General features: G+C 45.0%; 1 protein-coding gene across 2 annotated transcripts in view; it reads left to right on the top strand.

Annotated features, from left to right (window-relative positions):
* GGA2 (golgi associated, gamma adaptin ear containing, ARF binding protein 2) overlaps positions 1 to 17,437 on the top strand; it is a 31,732-nt gene extending 14,295 nt beyond the window's left edge. The window contains exons 6-17 of one of the 2 annotated variants that reach the window (XM_023558837.2): positions 1,723 to 1,826; positions 3,213 to 3,293; positions 3,970 to 4,107; positions 4,306 to 4,387; positions 7,993 to 8,118; positions 8,863 to 8,985; positions 9,296 to 9,324; positions 10,076 to 10,209; positions 11,925 to 12,082; positions 14,656 to 14,825; positions 15,788 to 15,871; positions 16,402 to 17,437. In XM_023558837.2, coding sequence (XP_023414605.1) covers positions 1,723 to 1,826; positions 3,213 to 3,293; positions 3,970 to 4,107; positions 4,306 to 4,387; positions 7,993 to 8,118; positions 8,863 to 8,985; positions 9,296 to 9,324; positions 10,076 to 10,209; positions 11,925 to 12,082; positions 14,656 to 14,825; positions 15,788 to 15,871; positions 16,402 to 16,512 — 1,340 coding nt within the window. In that variant the 3' untranslated portion in view covers positions 16,513 to 17,437. Of the gene's footprint in view, positions 1 to 1,722; positions 1,827 to 3,212; positions 3,294 to 3,969; positions 4,108 to 4,305; positions 4,388 to 7,992; positions 8,119 to 8,862; positions 8,986 to 9,295; positions 9,325 to 10,075; positions 10,210 to 11,924; positions 12,083 to 14,655; positions 14,826 to 15,787; positions 15,899 to 16,401 lie in introns of both variants that reach the window. The other variant, XM_010598448.3, reaches the window with a different exon arrangement.
* The last annotated feature ends 523 nt before the right edge of the window (positions 17,438 to 17,960 follow it).

Below are 17,960 nucleotides of genomic sequence, written 5' to 3'. Positions count from 1 at the left end.
GGGCATAACTTTACTTCTGGTAGGCCGTGAGTTTGAGAGGTTGAGTCAGTTTAGTCAGAAGTTTGAGCTCGGTTTAAGATTTGGCATTGCTATAGTTACTCTCAGTGTGTTGTTAGTTGCCATGGTGTTGGCTCCGATTCGTGGTGACTTTTAAGTATAACAGAACAAAATATTGCTTGGTGCTGCACCATTCTTAAGATCCTTCATATGTTTGAGTCCATTGTTGTGGCTGTTGTGTAGTGCCTTCAAGCCTGGGGGCCTCGTCTTCCAGCTTTATATCAGACGGTATTCTGTGGTGATCCATAAGGTTTTTATTGGCTAATTTTCGGAAATAGATCACCAGGGCTTTCTTAGTCTGAAAGCTCTGGTGAACCTGTCCACCGTGAGTGACCCTGGTGGTACTGGAAATACCAGTGCCATAGCTTCCAGCATCATAGCAACACGCAAACCACCACAGTAACACTCTCTGGTGTTACCTTGTGCTTAGGGTGGGGGCTGATTTGCCAGAGCATTTTTCTCAATATCTGCTCCACCCTGAGCTTTAGGGCCTCCCTTTGCTCTGTACCTCAGAGAGCACAGAGAACATGCTCTTGCCTCTCTCTCCCAGCAGTAGACGGCTGTTGTTACTCAGCATTTGTTAGCCTGGTAGCGGGGGCTTGTTTTCTGTTCAGATGAAGCCTAAGCCTTAGGCAGGCCCCATGTCCGTGAGTCTTGGGGGTAGGGCCTACTTGGTGACCCAACTGAGGGTTGGGACCCAGGGCACATTTCTGCTGCTCCCCCAGGGGTAGAAGGTATTTTTTCCCCCCTGATTTTCGTTCCCCAGCTGTAGTGAGTTTTCACCAGTGTTCCAAGGGCTACAGCGTTTGTTGTCCCCGCGGCAGCGTAAAGCTTTTGTTCTGTAGGGTGATAGAGGAGAGGATTTAGGTGGGGCTGTAGGCCCTTCCCATTCCTTTTGTGAGCCCGTGGTGAGGCATGCAGAGATGAGGCTGTTCCCGTTTTGTTGTTCGACCCCTAAAAGCTCTGTGTCCTCTTGCTAGCACACTAGCCTGGAAGGAATTTTTAAAAACTTTTGCTGAATTACTCTTCCTGGTGTTGCCTCCCATTTCTCCTTGGACCGCTATCCTTCCTTAGATTTTAGGTTAATTGGTTGCCCTGCATCTCAGCTCTATTATGGATTCAAGGGAAGTTGTGAATTTGCAGGTTGTCTAGTGGTTTTTCTGTTGTTATCAAGGTGGAATGATGTTGTTCCCACCTTCCTGTGTCCAAGGCAGAAGTTGGGAGTCTGCATTCCTCTTTATCTTGGATTCTTTAGAAGAAGGAATCTGTCAAGTACACTCACTTAACATTTTTAGGAGTTTCATCAGGGATCCCACAGTATCTTCCTGAGCTGTGGGAAGATATGCATCTCCATAAAATGGTCAGTGTTTTTCTAGCATAAGGCCCACAGACTGCTATTCCTGGGGTCTGGTTCTTCTCTTGCTTACTTGGCCATAGTTGTTGTCTTGTTCTTCAGCCAAAGGTGCCCCTGAAGGCTGTGATGTCTCTGACTTTGTGCTGGTTCCTGGCTTCTCTTGAGAGATTATGCAGAGCCTTGATTATACCATGACCCTGAGTATTAAGATTGTTGACAATGTTTTCCTTACGGGATATCGGGAAGCAGGAGTTTCTGAAGTCGATGGGTACCCATATCACTGTCTTAACTTTATGAATTGCATGTTTTAGGAATCATAAAGCAAGACCCTAAACTACCAGTGGACAAAATCATACCCCCACCATCTCCCTGGCCCAAGAGTTCCATCTTTGATGCTGATGAAGAAAAGTCAAAGGTAAGGAACTCTTCTCTGACCTTGGTGGCTGATCTGGAGTCTGATAAGACCTTTTCTTAGAGACTCTACTTGAAATGTCCCGTGGAAGGTCCTCTGATCCCAGCACTAGAGTGTGGGAGAGTGTGGAAAGGTGGGTTAGTGAGTTCTCCTCTGCGGAGCAGGTTCTGGGTAGTGAGGTAAAATAAGGCCTGGATGGGCCAAATACTGTGTTCTTTGTATTAACCTCCTTCCTTATCTGTACAGGTGTTCCTGGGGGAAGGGAAGGAAAAAGGATAATTCAAGGGGAGTGTGGGAAATGTGGGATGATCAGCCATATCCAGTGTATATGTGGCATTGAGGTGAGGATTGGTAATGAGGAGAGAATTGGTTGTATATTTGCTCAGATCTTTTTTAATGCCAGTAAGCTTGACCGCACCCATTTTCCTTTCACTTCTGCCTCCTGGAATTACTACTTCTAAGACATCATTGAGGAGAGGGAAGGGAAAAGGAAGGTAGTCAACACATAGGCCAAGACCCAGAGATATTGGTAGTGCTTCTGTACAGGGAAATGGCTCTTTGGCACTACTGATGGCAGTGCTTTTGTCCATTGGTATTCTTGGTCGGTCACAAGGTCTGGGAAGTGTAGGACCAGGCAGGTTCCATGCCACGTGTGTGTTTCTGTCCGGTGTGCTCTGCCTTCCAGGTGCACCCTCCTGGGTACTCTTCCCTTGGATCTAGGTGCTCAGTGTCCATGAAGTCACTGTGGGCAGAACAAGCAGCTTTACTCTAGATCCTGAGCTGCCTTTCTGGTTCTTTTCCTACTTGTTATTTTACAGTTGCAGTGAGTGGGGGGCCTAGGGAGGGGCACTGACTTTCGAGAAGCAGTCCTGTATCACCTTGAGCAACTTAGGTATACTCTCTGGAACTCAGTTTCCCTATCTTTATTGCCAGTTTCTCTGTCTCTCTGGCCATGTATTCAACAAAGATCAAGTGGCTCCTATGTGCCAGATATTCTGCTAGGCATTGGAAATAAACTGATGGACAAAGTTAGGGCTGGAAAATTCTCTGTTATAGAGGGCTGTTCTGTGCACTGTAGGATGTTTACTGCATCCCTGGCCTCTGCACATTAGATGCCTGTAGCACACCCTCCCTCTCAGTGTGTCAACCAAAAATGTCTCCAGACATCGCCAAATGTCCCTAGTCCTTCCCCCTCCACACACACACACTCCCTGTTGAAAACCACTGGTCTGTGGGGATATTCATAATACCTATATCATAACGTCATAGTGAGGATTTGCTAAGGTGCATATAAAATGTGTGAGCTGTTATTAGTATGAATTCTGTTGCCGTCGTTACCACTCTGCCATTTGACACAGAGGGAATACAGCGCTTGTTCACTCTTTTCAGCTTCTGACAAGGCTTTTGAAGAGTAGCCACCCTGAGGATCTTCAGGCTGCGAACCGGCTGATCAAGGATCTGGTCAAGGAGGTAGGCACTTTCTAACTGGTTCCATGGAGGCAGCATTTGACAGGGGCTGAAGGACAGTGGAGCCCTGCTGGTGCAGTGGTTAAGAGCTCAGCTGCTAATCAAAAAAGTCAGCAGTTGCAGTCTACCAGCCACTCCTTGGAAACCCAATGGGGCAGTTCTACTCTGTCCTATAGGGCCACTGTGAGTTGGAATTGACTCAGCGGCACCAGGTTCGGTTTTTGAAGGACAGTATGTATGTGCTTGAGGGTGTGGATGAATAGTGGCTGGGAGAATGGATGGCTTCTTGGCCCAGAACTGGGGAACAACTGTGGGGTCCCCAAAAGGTAGCAAGATGGTGGCTCAAGCAGAAATCCTAATGCAGTACTTTGTTCATGGGATTCAAAGCATTTTATAGACGTCAGCTTCTGTCCTAGTGATAGGTACTGGGTGGACAGGAGTCCAGGTTCAGGAATCTTTATTTTCCAGAAGAATTGAGGCTGGTAGTAGAAAGGAGCAGTCCACCAGGTGCCCAGACTATATTGTCGCCCCCAGAATTCCAGGCTTTGACTGTTTTCTTCATCCACTGAGTGAACATTCCTGCTCACTGAGTGTTCTCATGACTTCCCTCAGCTCTCTGCTGCCCAGGGGTATGCCCTGTCCCATCTCCCTCACTTCATCCTCTTCTTTCTCTTTAAAGGAGCAAGAGAAGTCAGAGAAGGTGTCCAAGAGAGTCAGCGCGGTGGAGGAAGTCCGCAGCCATGTGAAGGTGCTGCAGGAAATGCTGAGCATGTACCGTAGGCCGGGGCAGGCCCCACCAGACCAGGAGGCCCTGCAGGTAATCCTTAAAGCTTTATGTGGGTATAGCAGACAAACTGTAAATTGCACATATTTAACTGGGGCATACTTTAAACCTGACTTATGAATTTGCAATGGACTAAAGAGGACGCTAGAGGCTGCTGCATGCAGATTCGAAGCCCCAGAGGCCTTGCTGTGGGTCCCAAGTGTGTGTTGTGAAACCTGGCTGTTTTCCCAGGTCGTGTATGAAAGATGTGAAAAGCTGCGGCCCACCCTGTTCCGGCTAGCGAGTGACACCACAGATGATGACAACGCGCTCGGTAATACTTCTTAAAAGTTCCTTTGTCTGGATGTCAGCCTAGAGTGTTAGCTACCCTCCAGCAGGCATGGTTGCTCCTGTTGTGCAGCTGTGGCGCCAGGAGCAAGAAAAATGACCTTCATGTTTGATGGTGATTGGGCCAGGGAAGGGCACGGCCTGAATTGACTTAGAAGTGATTTCCGGAAAACCAAGGCTTGAGCAGGAAATCAGCAGCAGGTCTGAAAGCAGGGGAACGGGTGGCAACTTACCGAGCAAATGGGGTGTGAGAAGAGCATGCTGAACGGAAGGATAGAGGGGCCAGCGGAGGCCTAAGCCAGCTGTGGTGCTGCATCTAGAAGAGTTCATCAACTTAAGCGCCTTTGGGGGTCAGCTAACCAAAATGAGGCAGGCTGATGGGGCATAGTAGGGTCCGTTGTCCACAGGTATTACAACTTTTATTATGGACAATCTGAAAACACATCAACAGTGAGAGAATAAATCCTATGTACCCTTCACGTGTTTTTAACAATTACCAACTCACAGCTAATCTTCTGACTTTCTTTCATGCATACTCTTCTCTTCTTCCCTCCCAGCCCCAAACCAAAAAGCCAACCCAGTTGCCATCAATTCCAACTCATGATGACTCTGCGTGTGTCAGAGTAGAACTGTGCTTCATAGGATTTTCAGTGGCTGATTTTTTTTTTTATTGTACTTTAGGTGAGGGTTTACAGAGCAAACTAGTTTCTCATTAAACAGTTAGTACACATACTGTTTTATGACATTGGTTAACAACCCCACAACATGTCAACACCCTCCCTTGTCAACCTTGGGTTTCCTGTTACCAGTTTTCCTGTTCCCTCCTGCCTTCTTGTCCTTGGCCCTCAGCTGGTGTGCCCCTTTAGTCTCGTTTTGTTTTATGAGATCAGTTGCTGATTTTTCAGAAGTAGATTGCCAGATATTTCTTTCGAGGTTCCTCTGGGTGGATTCGAACCTACCACCTTTCAGTTAGCAGCTGAGCTCAGTAACAATTTGTACCACCCAGGGACTCCATACCCATCTCGACTTTGGGCTATTTTCAAGCAAATTCCTTCATTTCAAAATAATCAAATATTCTGTCAGTGTTCAGATATTGCTGCTCATTTCTTCCTCTCTCACTTTTTTTTTTTTTTTTTGGTTACAGTTCTAGTCAAACGAAAGAAGAGACATACTTTGTAATTGATTGATATTTCTTAAGTATATTTTAATTCATAGGTTTACCCTGCCCCATCTCTCTCTCTTTTTTTTTTTTTCCTTGAATGAATAACAGGTCTTTTGCCCTGTAGACTTTCTCTTGGTCTCAGTTCTGCCGATTGCTTCCCCATGATATTTAACATGTCATTTTTCTGTCTTGATAATTCTTATAAATTGCTAACTAGATCAGGAGGCTTGATCAGATTCAGGCTTGATTTGGTAGGGGTGGCAAGAATACTTAATAGGTGGTGTTCGAGAAACACATGGAACTTGATGTCCCTTTTGTGATACAATTACTGCCTAAACCCGTTATTTTTGCACTGGTTGTGATGATGTCCAGAGGTGTTCAAATTTAAGTTTTTAAACAACTTGCACATGCCAAGTAATAGTCATTGGCTGAATTTAGCCCCTAGTTGTCAGTTTGCAGTCTCTACCCCACAGAGAAGTAATTTTCCCATACTTGGCCTGTCTTCATTTAAATAGCCATTGGCCTTGTTGCTATTCTCATGTCTCTCAGGAGAGATTGGTTTGCAGGTAAAGCATGCCATGGGATGCTCTGCCCACAGCCAGAGTTGCTTCCCCTGCTTCCTTAGGGCTGCTTCGCATTTGGTCCCTGGTGCCCTTTCTGAATATGATTGGTCTATGTTGATAGGGCTGGTCATAACCCACAGGTGCCCTTGAGATGTGGGAGACACTGGTCTGGCTGTGAGACCAAACTAGAATTTAGAACAGCACTCTCCCTGTCTAATAGCAATAGAATGTAAACCATGTATATAATTTTGAATTCCCCACTAGCTACACTAAAAAAAGTAAAACAAGTGACATTAGTTTAATAATCATGTAGTCTGTATTTTCAATCATTAATAAGATTTACATTCTTTTTTGTATATGAAGTTTTGGAAATTCAGTGTGTATTTTATACTTACACCACACTTCAATTTGGATGCCAAATTTTCGTGGCAGACACTTCACCCGTATTTAGATTTCATAAAATTTACAGCTGAAAAAGTAGGTTTACGTACCACATTTCTCCATACATACTTAAAAACTATCCAATAACTGAGTCAACTACCATAAAAATAGTTTTAATATTCGCATTCACATTGACAAAATTTCAGGTTTCAAATTTAAATTAATTTAGATTAAATAAAGTTAAAAACTTAGTTCTTCAGTTGAAGGAGCCTCATTTCAAGTGCTTACTGGCTACACGTGGCTGTTGGCCTTCCTGTTGAACGCTGTGGACGCAAATTAGGTTGCTGTTGAGCTAATTCAACTCGTGGTGACTCCATGAGTAGAACTGTGCTCTATGGGGTTTTGTTTTTGTTTAATAATGTTTTACTGTGTTTTCGGCAAATGTTTACACAGTAAGTTAGGTTTCCATTTAATAATTCCTATACAGGTTGTTCAGTGACATTAGTTACATTTTTCACAATGTGTCAGCATTCTCTTTAATTGCGTTCTGGTTGTTCTGTTTCCACTGCTCTAGTTTCGCTCCCCTTTTATCTTCTCATTTTTGCGTTAGAGTAATTGTTGACCTTTTGATCTCATATGGATGGTTTTTTTAATGGAGCACCGTATTCACAGGTAATATCCGTTATTTTGTGTGCCAGCCTGTTATGTCGCTAAAAGGCAACCTCGGGATAGTTTTGGTTCAAGGTTTAAAGAGCATCTCAGGTCGATGGTCTCAGGGAGTTCTCTAGCCTCAACTGCTCCAGCAAGCCTGGACTTCTTTAGATTTTAAGTTCTGTCCACGCTTTTCTCCCATTCTATCAGGGTCCATCTATTCTGGCCCTGATCAGAACGGTCAGTAGTGGTAACTGGGCACCATCTAGTTCATCTGGTCTCAGGGTAGATGAGGCTGTGGATTGTGTAGGCCATCAACCCTGTAGACTAGTTTCTTCTCTGCAACTTTGATTTTCTTCCTACTTTTTGTTCCTGATGAGTAGAGACCAGTAGTTGTATGTTAGAGGGCTGCTTGAAAGCTTTTAAGAGCCCACATACTACTCACCTTGCTAGGATGCAGAACATGAACTTTGTGAACTATAATATGCCAGTTAACTGAGTTATCCCATGAGATCCATAAGGTTTTCAGTGGCTGATTTTTCAGATGTAGATTGCTAGGCCTTTCTTCTGAGGTGTCCCTGGATGGACTCGAACCTCCAACCTTTGCGTTAGCAGCCAAGCGTGTGAGTTAACAGTTTGCACCACAGTGCTAGGGCTCAGGAGTTGGAGTGCGTAGTTCTGACAGGGGTCTGATTACATGTTCTGGGGACAGGAGGTGTGATAGACTGAACCCAGTAGAGCCCCGGGAAGACTGTTGCGTGGAATGGCTTAAAAGGGTAAACGGAGACTGTTAGTGTACTAAATCTGAGGTTTCTGATTTCTCTCACTCTTCAGCGGAGATTCTCCAGGCAAATGACCTCCTCACCCAGGGAGTTCTCCTGTATAAACAGGTGATGGAGGGGCGTGTCACCTTTGGGAATACAGTGACCAGCCTGGTGGGAGACATACCTGTCTCCAGAGGTATGTGGAAAGAGCCTTTTCCTGCCGTCTGCCTTGGGGCAGCCTGTAAATCCTGGAAAAGAAATGTATCCTGAGAATATTTTGGGTTACGGCATAGAAGTGACAGAGCTTACCAGCTTTTCTCCTTCTTGTGAAAATGGGTTTGAAGTAGCAAGCTTGTGCCACGGGTGCCATTGTGCACTGTCACCAAACTGGATACCAGCTTTGGCTACGGACAGAGGCAGAAGGCTATATTGTGCCTGGGCTTGGATTCACCTCATGAGCACTTTCTTGTGGGAGCTGGAGACCAAAGAAATGGTCTTCTTTAGTGGTTCCTAGTGCCAGGCTAGTTGCATCAGAACCACCTGGAGCATTTGTTAAAACACCAAGCCTTAGGTCCCTGGTGCTTGGATCTACTGAATCAAGACCTCTTGGGGATGGGCCTGAGCATCTGCATTTTACTGAGCACTTGAGGTGATCAGCTGTGGCCAGAAACCTCCCAAGGCCCCTGAGCTGGTGAAGAAAGCCAGGCCTTCTCCTGTCTAGGTTTCCTGGGCCCTTTGGAGGAGGACTCTTACCTCTTGGGTGGGACTGTAGCCTTCTGATCACCACCGAGGTTGGAACACAGTCCTCTTGACGACTTGATAGTCCAGATGACAACACAGGCCATGCGTAAAGATGCACTGCTGAGGTGGAAGGTTCTTAAGTGGAGACTCTGTTCTCATATCTGACTGACCTATTTTCCTCACCTTATCTGTTTTCTAGTCATTCAGAATCCAACAGGCTGCGTGAAGAACTGCTCCCTGATTGATTTGGAGGGTGACGGCGGATCCGGGCAGACTGAGACTCTGGCGCCATCTTTACTTCATCAGGACCTGGCAGCCTTAGGTGAGTGGGTTGTTTAGCAGCAGCAGGCACAGAAGGTCCTGAGTAGGGGGAGAGAGTGAGCTAGTTCCCTTTAGAAAGGATATACCTGCTTCTGAGGGAATCGGGTATACTGGGCAGTTCAGAAAGGTCCCCTTGGTACCGCAGTCTCAGTTTTGCCACGGATACATTGAATGACCTTGAGTAAGTCACTTTATTCGTCTAGGCTTTAGCGTTGTAAATGTTTGAGAAGGGCTGAGCCACGGTATTGATCTTTAGCTTATATCACTTAGTGGGTTGCCGCTGTGTACCTCACTCTGCTCATTTCTTACAGGGATCAGTGATGCCCCTGTTACAGACAAGGTAAGGAAGCTCTTCCTAGGGGCCAGGGAGGGCAGGGTTGTTGTTGTTAGGTGCCATGGAGTCGGTTCCGACTTACAGCAGCGACCCTTTGTACAACAGAATGAAACACTGCCTGGTCCTATGCCATCCTCACAGTCATTGTTATGTTTGAGCCCCTCGTTGGCAGCCACTGTGTCAGTCCATCTCATTTAGGGTCTTCCTCTCTTTGTTGACCCTCTAATTTACCAAGTATGATGTACTTCTCCAGGAACTGGTCCCTCCTGATAAAATGTACAAAGTACGTGAGCCAAAGTCTTGCTGTTCTTGCTTCTAATGAGCAATTCTGGCTGTATTTCTTTCAAGACAAGATTTGTTCATTCTTCTGCCAGTCCATGGTATATTCAATAGTCTTCAACACATAATTCAAAGGTATCAATTCTTCTTCAGTCTTCTTTATTCATTGTCCGGCTTTCGCATGCATATGAGGCAATTGAGAATACCATGGCTTGGGTCAGGCACACCTTAGTCCTCAAAATGACATCTTTGCTTTTTAATACCTTAAAGGGGTCTTTTGCCACCGATTTGCCCAATGCAAAACGTGGTTTGATTTCTTGAGGTCAAGGTAGGATTTTTGTTTCTCCTCCTGCCTTAGGAAGTGTAGTAGGTCCTGGGCTGCGGCAGCTTTGGTGGGGTCAGGAGAGTTACACCAGGGTTACCGCGGCTGATGGTCATTCATGCCCTGGCCTTATTTTAGTCATTCCTGGTTTGACAGGTTGCCCGTCAGAATTGCTGTAAGGAAAGGAGGAATCCCACCTCCAGCACACTGCCAGGTGGTGGTGTCCAGAGTCCTTCTGCAGAAAGGAACTTGCTGGATCTCCTGTCACCACAGCCCTCTTCGGGCCCTCAGTGAGTCTTCTGGACAAGGGGTGTAGTCTGGCTGCTGTGTGTAGCTCCGTCTCATTGCACAAGGGCCAGGCAGAAGGGCCTGACCCTCCAAGACAGCCAGAGACCTCTCACGCTGGAGAGACTTTTTCCTTCCCATTGGAAGTTCAGTATGCCTCTTCCACCTTTCTCCTTTAATGCCCCATCCCAAGTCATATGAGAATACACGCTTTCCAGAACCTCTGAAAGGGGCTTATTTTAGGAGGAGAAGGAGTAGTCATAGGTGATTGCTGTTTTTGGTGTCTGTTGATCTTCTTTTTCCTGGTTACAAATATAATAACTGATTACTGGCAAGTCTATTCTGACTCATAGCGACTGTAGGGCAGAGTAGAACTGCCCCATAGTGTTTCCAAGGCTGTAATCTTTGCAGAAGCAGACTGCCACATCTTTCTCCCGTGGAGCAGCTGGTAGATTCAAACTGCCAACCTTTTGGTTAGCAGCTAAGTGCTTAACCACTGTGCCATCAAGGCTCCTTACAAATGTAATAAGTAATGCAAGATTTGATCATTAGAGTGTTATAGAAGCCCAAAATACTTCTCCCTAAAAACAATGGTGACTGTTCGCTCTTTCCTTTCTTCCTTTACAGGTAGTAATAAATGACTGTGGCTTATTTTTACACAAACTGTACTGCAGTGTGACATTTTTTTTTATATTACATTGCATCTTTGATATCCCATTTCCATACCAGTTTATATAAATTTATCTCATTGTTTTTAATACCTCCATAATAATTCATTGTATGGGAAGTGGAGGTGCTCCGAGGTATGACCATGAAATCATTTTCATAGATCCCATCCCTTCACCTTTGGAAAAGTTGTAGCAGTTTGCCTCTCCCTGAATGGCCTGCGACTGCCCTGTCCCTGATGGAGACCCCAGGGCTGTGATGGAAATGGAGTTGTGCTGGGAGATCATTCCTGTTTGTACCCAGAGGGTGTTTTCTTTTGGTTTTACTCCTTTAACCACTGGACCAGGGGCCAGTAATCATTCTAATTCGGGTGGGTTTTTTTCCTCCTTTTTGGACTTCAGCTTTTCAAAAATGATTCAGTTTCCAAATGAACAAAATCACAAAGAAATATGAAGTGGCCCGTGTATCAATTTGTGTGTCATCTACATAGCTTGCGTCACTCTAGTGTGACCTTACATCACACACGAGACTGCCTGACAACTACAGCATTAATAACCTTAGTAATAGTAAAACCGAAAACCAAAGCCAAACCCATTGCCGTCAAGCCGATTCCAATTCATAGCGACCCCATGGACAGAGCAGAACTGGTCTATTGGGCTTCCAGGGAGCACCTGGTGGATTCGAACTGTCAGCCCTTTGGTTAGCAGCCGCAGCTCTTAAGTACTATGCCACCAGGGTTTCTTTAGTAATAATAGCTCTGGTTTACTGGGTCCTTATTACATGTAGACGCTCAGATAAATGCTTTCCAATCATTTAATTCTTGTAATAACCCTGTGAGGTGGGTACTTCTGTTACCCCATTTTGTAGATGAGGAAACAGAGGCGTAGAGAGGTTAGGTTAGTTGCTTAAAGTCATACTTCTGTATACATACATAATGTGTGTGTGTGTGTATATATATATATATTTTTCCCTTGTTATTCAGAACACCTAATCAAAAATTCCTGAAATTGTCCAAAATTTTTACTAATATATATATTTTTTAATATCTTTGCAGAAATTATGTTCCCCAGAAGAGTATCCCCAAGGAAGTACCACCAGGCACTAAGTCCTCTCCAGGCTGGTCCTGGGAGGCTAGCTCCTTAGCTTCTACGCCATCTTCCCAGAATACACCTCTGGCTCAAGTATTTGTCCCTTTGGAATCTGTTAAGCCCAGTAAGTACAGTTTCCCCTTTTTCCCCCCTTTCTGTTAACTGTCTAGCTTTATCCACTAAAGATTGGTAGATGTGGTCCTTAGACTTGGGAAGATGAGTGTTGGAGTGTTGTGTTGGAACCAGTGTCAGAGAGGAAGAGATGGGTGCAAGGTCTCTTAGCTAATATTTTTCTTTTATAATTTAGCTACTATTTGTCTTAAAGTTAGACTTGGCATTTTGAAGAATATTGGCAGGCAAGATTTAATGATTTCAGATTTAATTTAATGAGGGGACTTGAGTGTACTTAGGGCCATGGTGTTAATTCCTTTGCAATTCAGAGACGGGAATGTTCAGTGTGGCCTGAAGTGACTGGGAAGAAGAGGAACTTAGGAAGGAAGCGGGGGAGTCGTTGGCTAGTCATCCTTTGTCTTCAGGGATCCTCATTAAAGCAGGAAAGTGGGTATTACCACTGTTCTAGAGGAAAGGAAGGTGAAGGCCCAGCTGGGTAGGTCAGTGCACTGTAGTAAGTGGTAGAGCGGGAAACACCTAGGGCCTTGGACTCCAGGGCCCGGGCTCTTTTTTCTAGAGCACAGAACCCTCCTGTGGCTCGGTGGTGAGGGCAGATTGCAGAGGGCCCTGAGGTCAGGCGGAGGAATTTAAGCAGGTGGTGCAAACAGTTTGCTCTTGGGTACTGACCAAAAGGCTGATGGTTCAAATCCACCTGGTGGTGCCATGGAGGAAAGGCCTGGTGATGTGCTCTCTAAGAGTAAACCGAACTTACCGCTGTCGAGTTGATTCTGGCTGATAACAGCCCTACAGGACGGAGTAGAGCCGCCCCACGTGGTTTTTTCCAAAGCCATGTTTACGGAAGCAGGTTGTCACATCTTTCTCCTGTGGGGCAGCTGGTGGGTTCAAAAACTGCCAACCTTCTGGTTTGCAGCCGAGCACTTTAAGCACTGTGTACCAGTGCTCCTTTCTGTAAGGCCACAACCAAGAAAATCCTGTGGAGACAGTTCTCTGAAGCACGTGGGGTCACCGTGAGCTGAAATCCACCTGATGGCAATGAGTTTTTTTTTCTAATGTTAATTTTTTGTTTAAAAAAGAATATGTTCCAGTGTAGAGGTTTTAGAAAATAATGCAGAAAATTTAAGCAACTATGCCATCACCACCTAGAGATGGAAATTCTCTTAATGTCTTAATGTATTTTCTTGTCTTAGCCATATACATACATATGTATGTGTGTATGGTTTTTAATAAAATTGGCACCATAGCATATGTGGACTGCTTTATATCTTTTTTATTTTCTATTAAATCATAAGCTCATAAGCACTTTTTTGTGCTCTTAACTGTTCAAAAACTTGATTTTTAATGGATCTATGTATTATACCATTAGATGTGTCATAATTCATTTGTTCAGTTCTTTTCAGAGGAATAGTTTGTATACAGTTGTTTTTTGTTGAAATGTTTCTTTAGGGTTTATTCCTTTTTTTTTCTTTTAATAATAATTTATTGTGTTTTTGGTGAAAGTTTAAACAGCAAATTCGGTTCTCGTTTGACAATTTCTACATAAATTGTTGGCATTAGTTAAAATTTTCACAGTGTGTCAACATTCCCTTTAATTGCATTCTGGTTTTTTTGTTTTCAGTACTCTAGTTTCCCTGCACCTTACCGTCTCATCTCTCCTTTAGAGTAATTGTTGACCTTTTTTTAGGCTTTGTTCTTAAAAGTGGAAATGCAGGGTGTAGACATTTAAGTTTTGATCTATATTACCAAGCTGCCTTCCAGAAAAGTTACCATTTCCCCAGTTACTCATTAGCATTGGGTATTTTCAATCTTTTAAATCTTTGACAGTTTGATAGTTGAAAATTTATGGCATTATAATTTGCATTTTGATTATAAATGATGTCAGGCATGAGATAAAGAGCTTCATTCAAATTTTTTCCAGATTTTTAGCCAGTTGTCTGAGTGCCATTTATTTAATCAGCCCTTGATTTTGAAATACATGTTCTTATGTTAAATTTGGGTGTGTCACATACTCAATTTTATACCACATTGCTTGAATTATAAGTTTATATGGTATCTGAGTATTTATTAATGCAAATAGCATAGTCCTGCCCCTCTTTTTTTATTCTTAAAAGTTTCTTGGTTATCTTCATGTACTTTTTTCTTCCCAGTTAACTTTAGAATCACATCTTAGCTAAATTAAAACAATCCCTTTAAGATATTTATTGGTATTTCATTAAATCTATTAATATGAAGAGTTGGCTGTCTTTAAGGTTCTGTTAAATGTAAGTTGTATATGTGCATAGTCATACAAAACCGACTAGAAGGGAATAGTCCTAGAACTACCTGGGACTGTGTTTAGGATGGTTGGATGGTAGGAAGGTGTCAATTTGGAGGGTGATAGGAGTCAACTAGAAGTGATGAGGACTTGGATTCTGGCAGTGACAGTGACGGTACTGAAAGGTTAAGTCCAAGTGGTGTTCTGAATCCTGAGGCAAAAGGACTTGGTGATGTTGTGCCATCTCTTTCAAGCTTGGCTGCCAGGGGAGTTTGTAGTGTGCTAACCCTCCTGGTTGGGTCCCTCTCTACCAGGCAGCCTGCCTCCCATTGTCCTGTATGACCGGAATGGATTCAGAATTCTGCTCCACTTCTCCCAGACTGGGGCCCCTGGCCACCCAGAGGTGCAGGTGTTGCTGTTGACCATGATGAGCACTGCTACCCAGCCCGTGTGGGACATCATGTTTCAAGTAGCCGCGCCGAAAGTGAGTCATCTCCTGGCCAGGGCTTTTGAATTTTTCAGTAACGGCTATCATTTTTGAGCACCAGCTACTCTGCTGGGACTCTGGCATTCTATTAGTTAGGACTCTTGGTTGTTAGGGTGAGAATCTTCACTCCATCTAATTTAAGATAAAGTGGGAATTTTATTGGGTCACCTAGCTGGGGATATTTGGATTTCTGGCTTTAGGTGTGGCTGGATCCGGGTAGCCACCAGGAGCTCCAGGGTTACGTTGTCCTTGATACTTTTCATCTCAGAAAGAAGCTCAGCTGGCATGATGCATGCATGTTGATTACCTAAGAAAGGGCCCTGATTGGCCTTGCTGATGTTTCTTGCGTATTTGGGCCAATAATATGTGTACAGACAGAAGAGGTACTCTGGCCAATTTGGATAATATCCTCACCCGTTTTTCAAGGAAAGTAGGGCCCCCCTGATTAATGACCATACCAGAATCACAAGAAATGGGAAGAGGGGCGCATCCTGAAAGGAAAAGATTCAAGACAAAAATATGTATTCTCTAATCTTAACAGTAATCTTGTGAGGCATGTCCTATTATTACCTCTGTTTTATAAATTATGAGTCCCAGGCTCAGAGAGGGTAAATATTTTGCCCAAGGTCACACAGGATTAGTAAGAGGCAGAATTAGATAAACTCAAACAGCATGCACCCTCACTGTTTATGCTGCCTCTCAGATGCCAGCCATTGACCACACAACTTCAGATACATTCTGTGTGGGGCAGGAAAATCCTGTGGATCCTTTCCTGAATTAGTAGGCGCCATCTCCTTGGGCTCCCACAGCTGCCTTGGGGTACTGTGTCTCTTGAGGGACCGAGAAGCACATTTTGTCTTCGGGAACTCATGTGGAAGCCCAGCTGCTGTCCACCCAGTGAAGCTCAGTGAAGCTTTAGCCTGTTAGGAATGAGTTACATCTTGGTTTTCCCCCCACAGTCAATGAGAGTGAAGTTGCAGCCGGCGTCCAGCTCCAAGCTTCCTGCCTTCAGTCCTTTGACGCCTCCAGCCATGATCTCTCAGGTGCTGCTGCTTGAAAATCCACACAAAGTATGTTCTGGATCTTACCTTTGGTAGCAGGAAACTGGGGGCCCTGAAGTCTAGGGAGGTAAATTTGAAGGTGGAGAGAGGCATACTGAGGCCTGGCTGTAAAGTCTCCAGTTGAGGGTGGTGGTGGAATATTTCTTGCTAGAGCCTCTTCCTTCGGGGCTTAATGAAAGAAGATCTGTGATAGATTGTCATAGTTGGGAAGCAAGGTGGGGGGCGTATGAACTTTCCCTGATGCCATGGGAATCCTGAGGGGTGAGTCTTTTCTGTCTTCCTGAGCTGGTGTCTCTGAATTGTGGCCCACCTCAGGACTGCGGATGTGTGGGAGGGCTCCCCTTGTGTTTGTATCCCAAACAGCGTTCATGTCAGGCAGTGGTGTGAAGCCCTCACTTGGGTGGGAGTTAACATACATTCTGTTCCTGGTGGCTGCTGGGTGGGTGAAGTCTTTTTCTCTGGGCTGTTGCTGTGTTACCCTTACTAATTTAACATCTTATGTCTTTACCCAGGAGCCCATCCGGTTGCGGTATAAGCTGACGTTCAACCAGGGCGGGCAGCCTTTCAGTGAAGTAGGAGAAGTGAAGGATTTTCCAGACCTGGCTGTCTTGAGTGCAGCCTAACTTTTCACGAGATGGACCCTGCCATCCAAGCTTAGGCCAGTGTTCCTCTCATGGTCTAGACAGGACTGATTTTCACACAGAGTGCCAAGAGTCCTCTCCTGTCATCAGGCTCTGGATGCTGCCCTCAGACTTACTTTGCTGATACTGTTTGTGTGTGTTGTGGGGGCTGGGGGTGGGTAGAGAGGGGCTTGGAATGTGGGCAGCCTGTGAAATGCAGAACCACTGCTGATAATCACCCGATACAACCGTATCTGTTCTGCATGTCGATGGACACTGTTCCTGCTTCACATATGGTGGTTTTATAAGCCAAAGGTTTTTTTCACATATTGTTATCTTTTCATTCATTCACTCTGTGCCTTGTCAGCCTTTGAAAGTCTTGGTCGTTCCCAGGCTGCTGTTCTCAGGGACCTTAAAAGGGACCTGGTTGGTCTTGGGGCAGAGAGTATCTTCTGAGGCACTCTCTTCCAAGAAAGACCTTGTCTCCATTTCCATTAGAGAATGCTGCTGTGTACGTGTGTTCAGGAGGACTGTCTGCATAGGATGCTTGTTGGACTGTTTCCAGGTGAGGGGCTGCCTCCAGACCAGAGGACCACACTTGGTGGTCCTTCACCACTGTGCCTTAGACCTGCCCTTAGGTGGACCCTACTGGGGCAGAGGGGAAAGCAGACCCCAGGCCTCAGGTTCGGTGGCTTGGGCAGTCTGTCTGACCCCTTACTTGGGACCCTCATCTCCATCCTTCTCCTCCTCAAGCATTTACTGAGCTCTTTGACTGACAGGGTGTGATTCATTGTAAATTATCACTAAACAGGCCAGCCCTTAGCTGTTGCTGACTTCACAATCCAAGATAGAGAACTGTAATGCAAATAGATAGAAGAGCTTAGCCATGATTTAAGTGGTAACTAAATATAGAACGTCACTGAATAAATACCATGTAGCAAATATACTTTGTGGAGTGTTGGGAGGTGCCCAGCCAGTTGCATTTAGAGATGATCGGCCTAAAAGGAACTGTCATCTGTTGGAGAAGTGGGGAAGACTTTCCGAAGGATCTGAAACCCCAATAACTGCTTCAGTGACAAAGAAGCCCTGATGATCCGAAGAAAGCTGGAGAGGAGAGGCGGATATTTGTTACATTTATGGTCTGAAGGAAAAATTCACATTTACAGTCAGCTCATATTTAGTGAGCACCTACTGTGTGCCAGGCATTTTGATCTGCACGTTGACCAAGTCCTGCTTGGCCTGCTAGTGGGAGAAGGAGCCTGAGCAAGGCTGAGATGCCCTGATAAAGGGCTTTGAAGCCTGAGCAGCAGACCTGACTGGGCTCGATTCTACCTCAAGGACTATAAAGCTCTCTCTGGATCAGTTCACCACAAAGTCTGGAGGTTTCTAAGCTGAGCTTTCAGCTTCTCTCTATATAGTAGTAAATCAGCCCGTACTAACTGGTGGGAATG

The sequence above is a fragment of the Loxodonta africana genome, chromosome 12 (genome assembly GCF_030014295.1).
Source record: "Loxodonta africana isolate mLoxAfr1 chromosome 12, mLoxAfr1.hap2, whole genome shotgun sequence".
NCBI lineage: Eukaryota > Metazoa > Chordata > Mammalia > Proboscidea > Elephantidae > Loxodonta > Loxodonta africana.
This window is presented reverse-complemented; position numbering and strand designations above follow the sequence as displayed.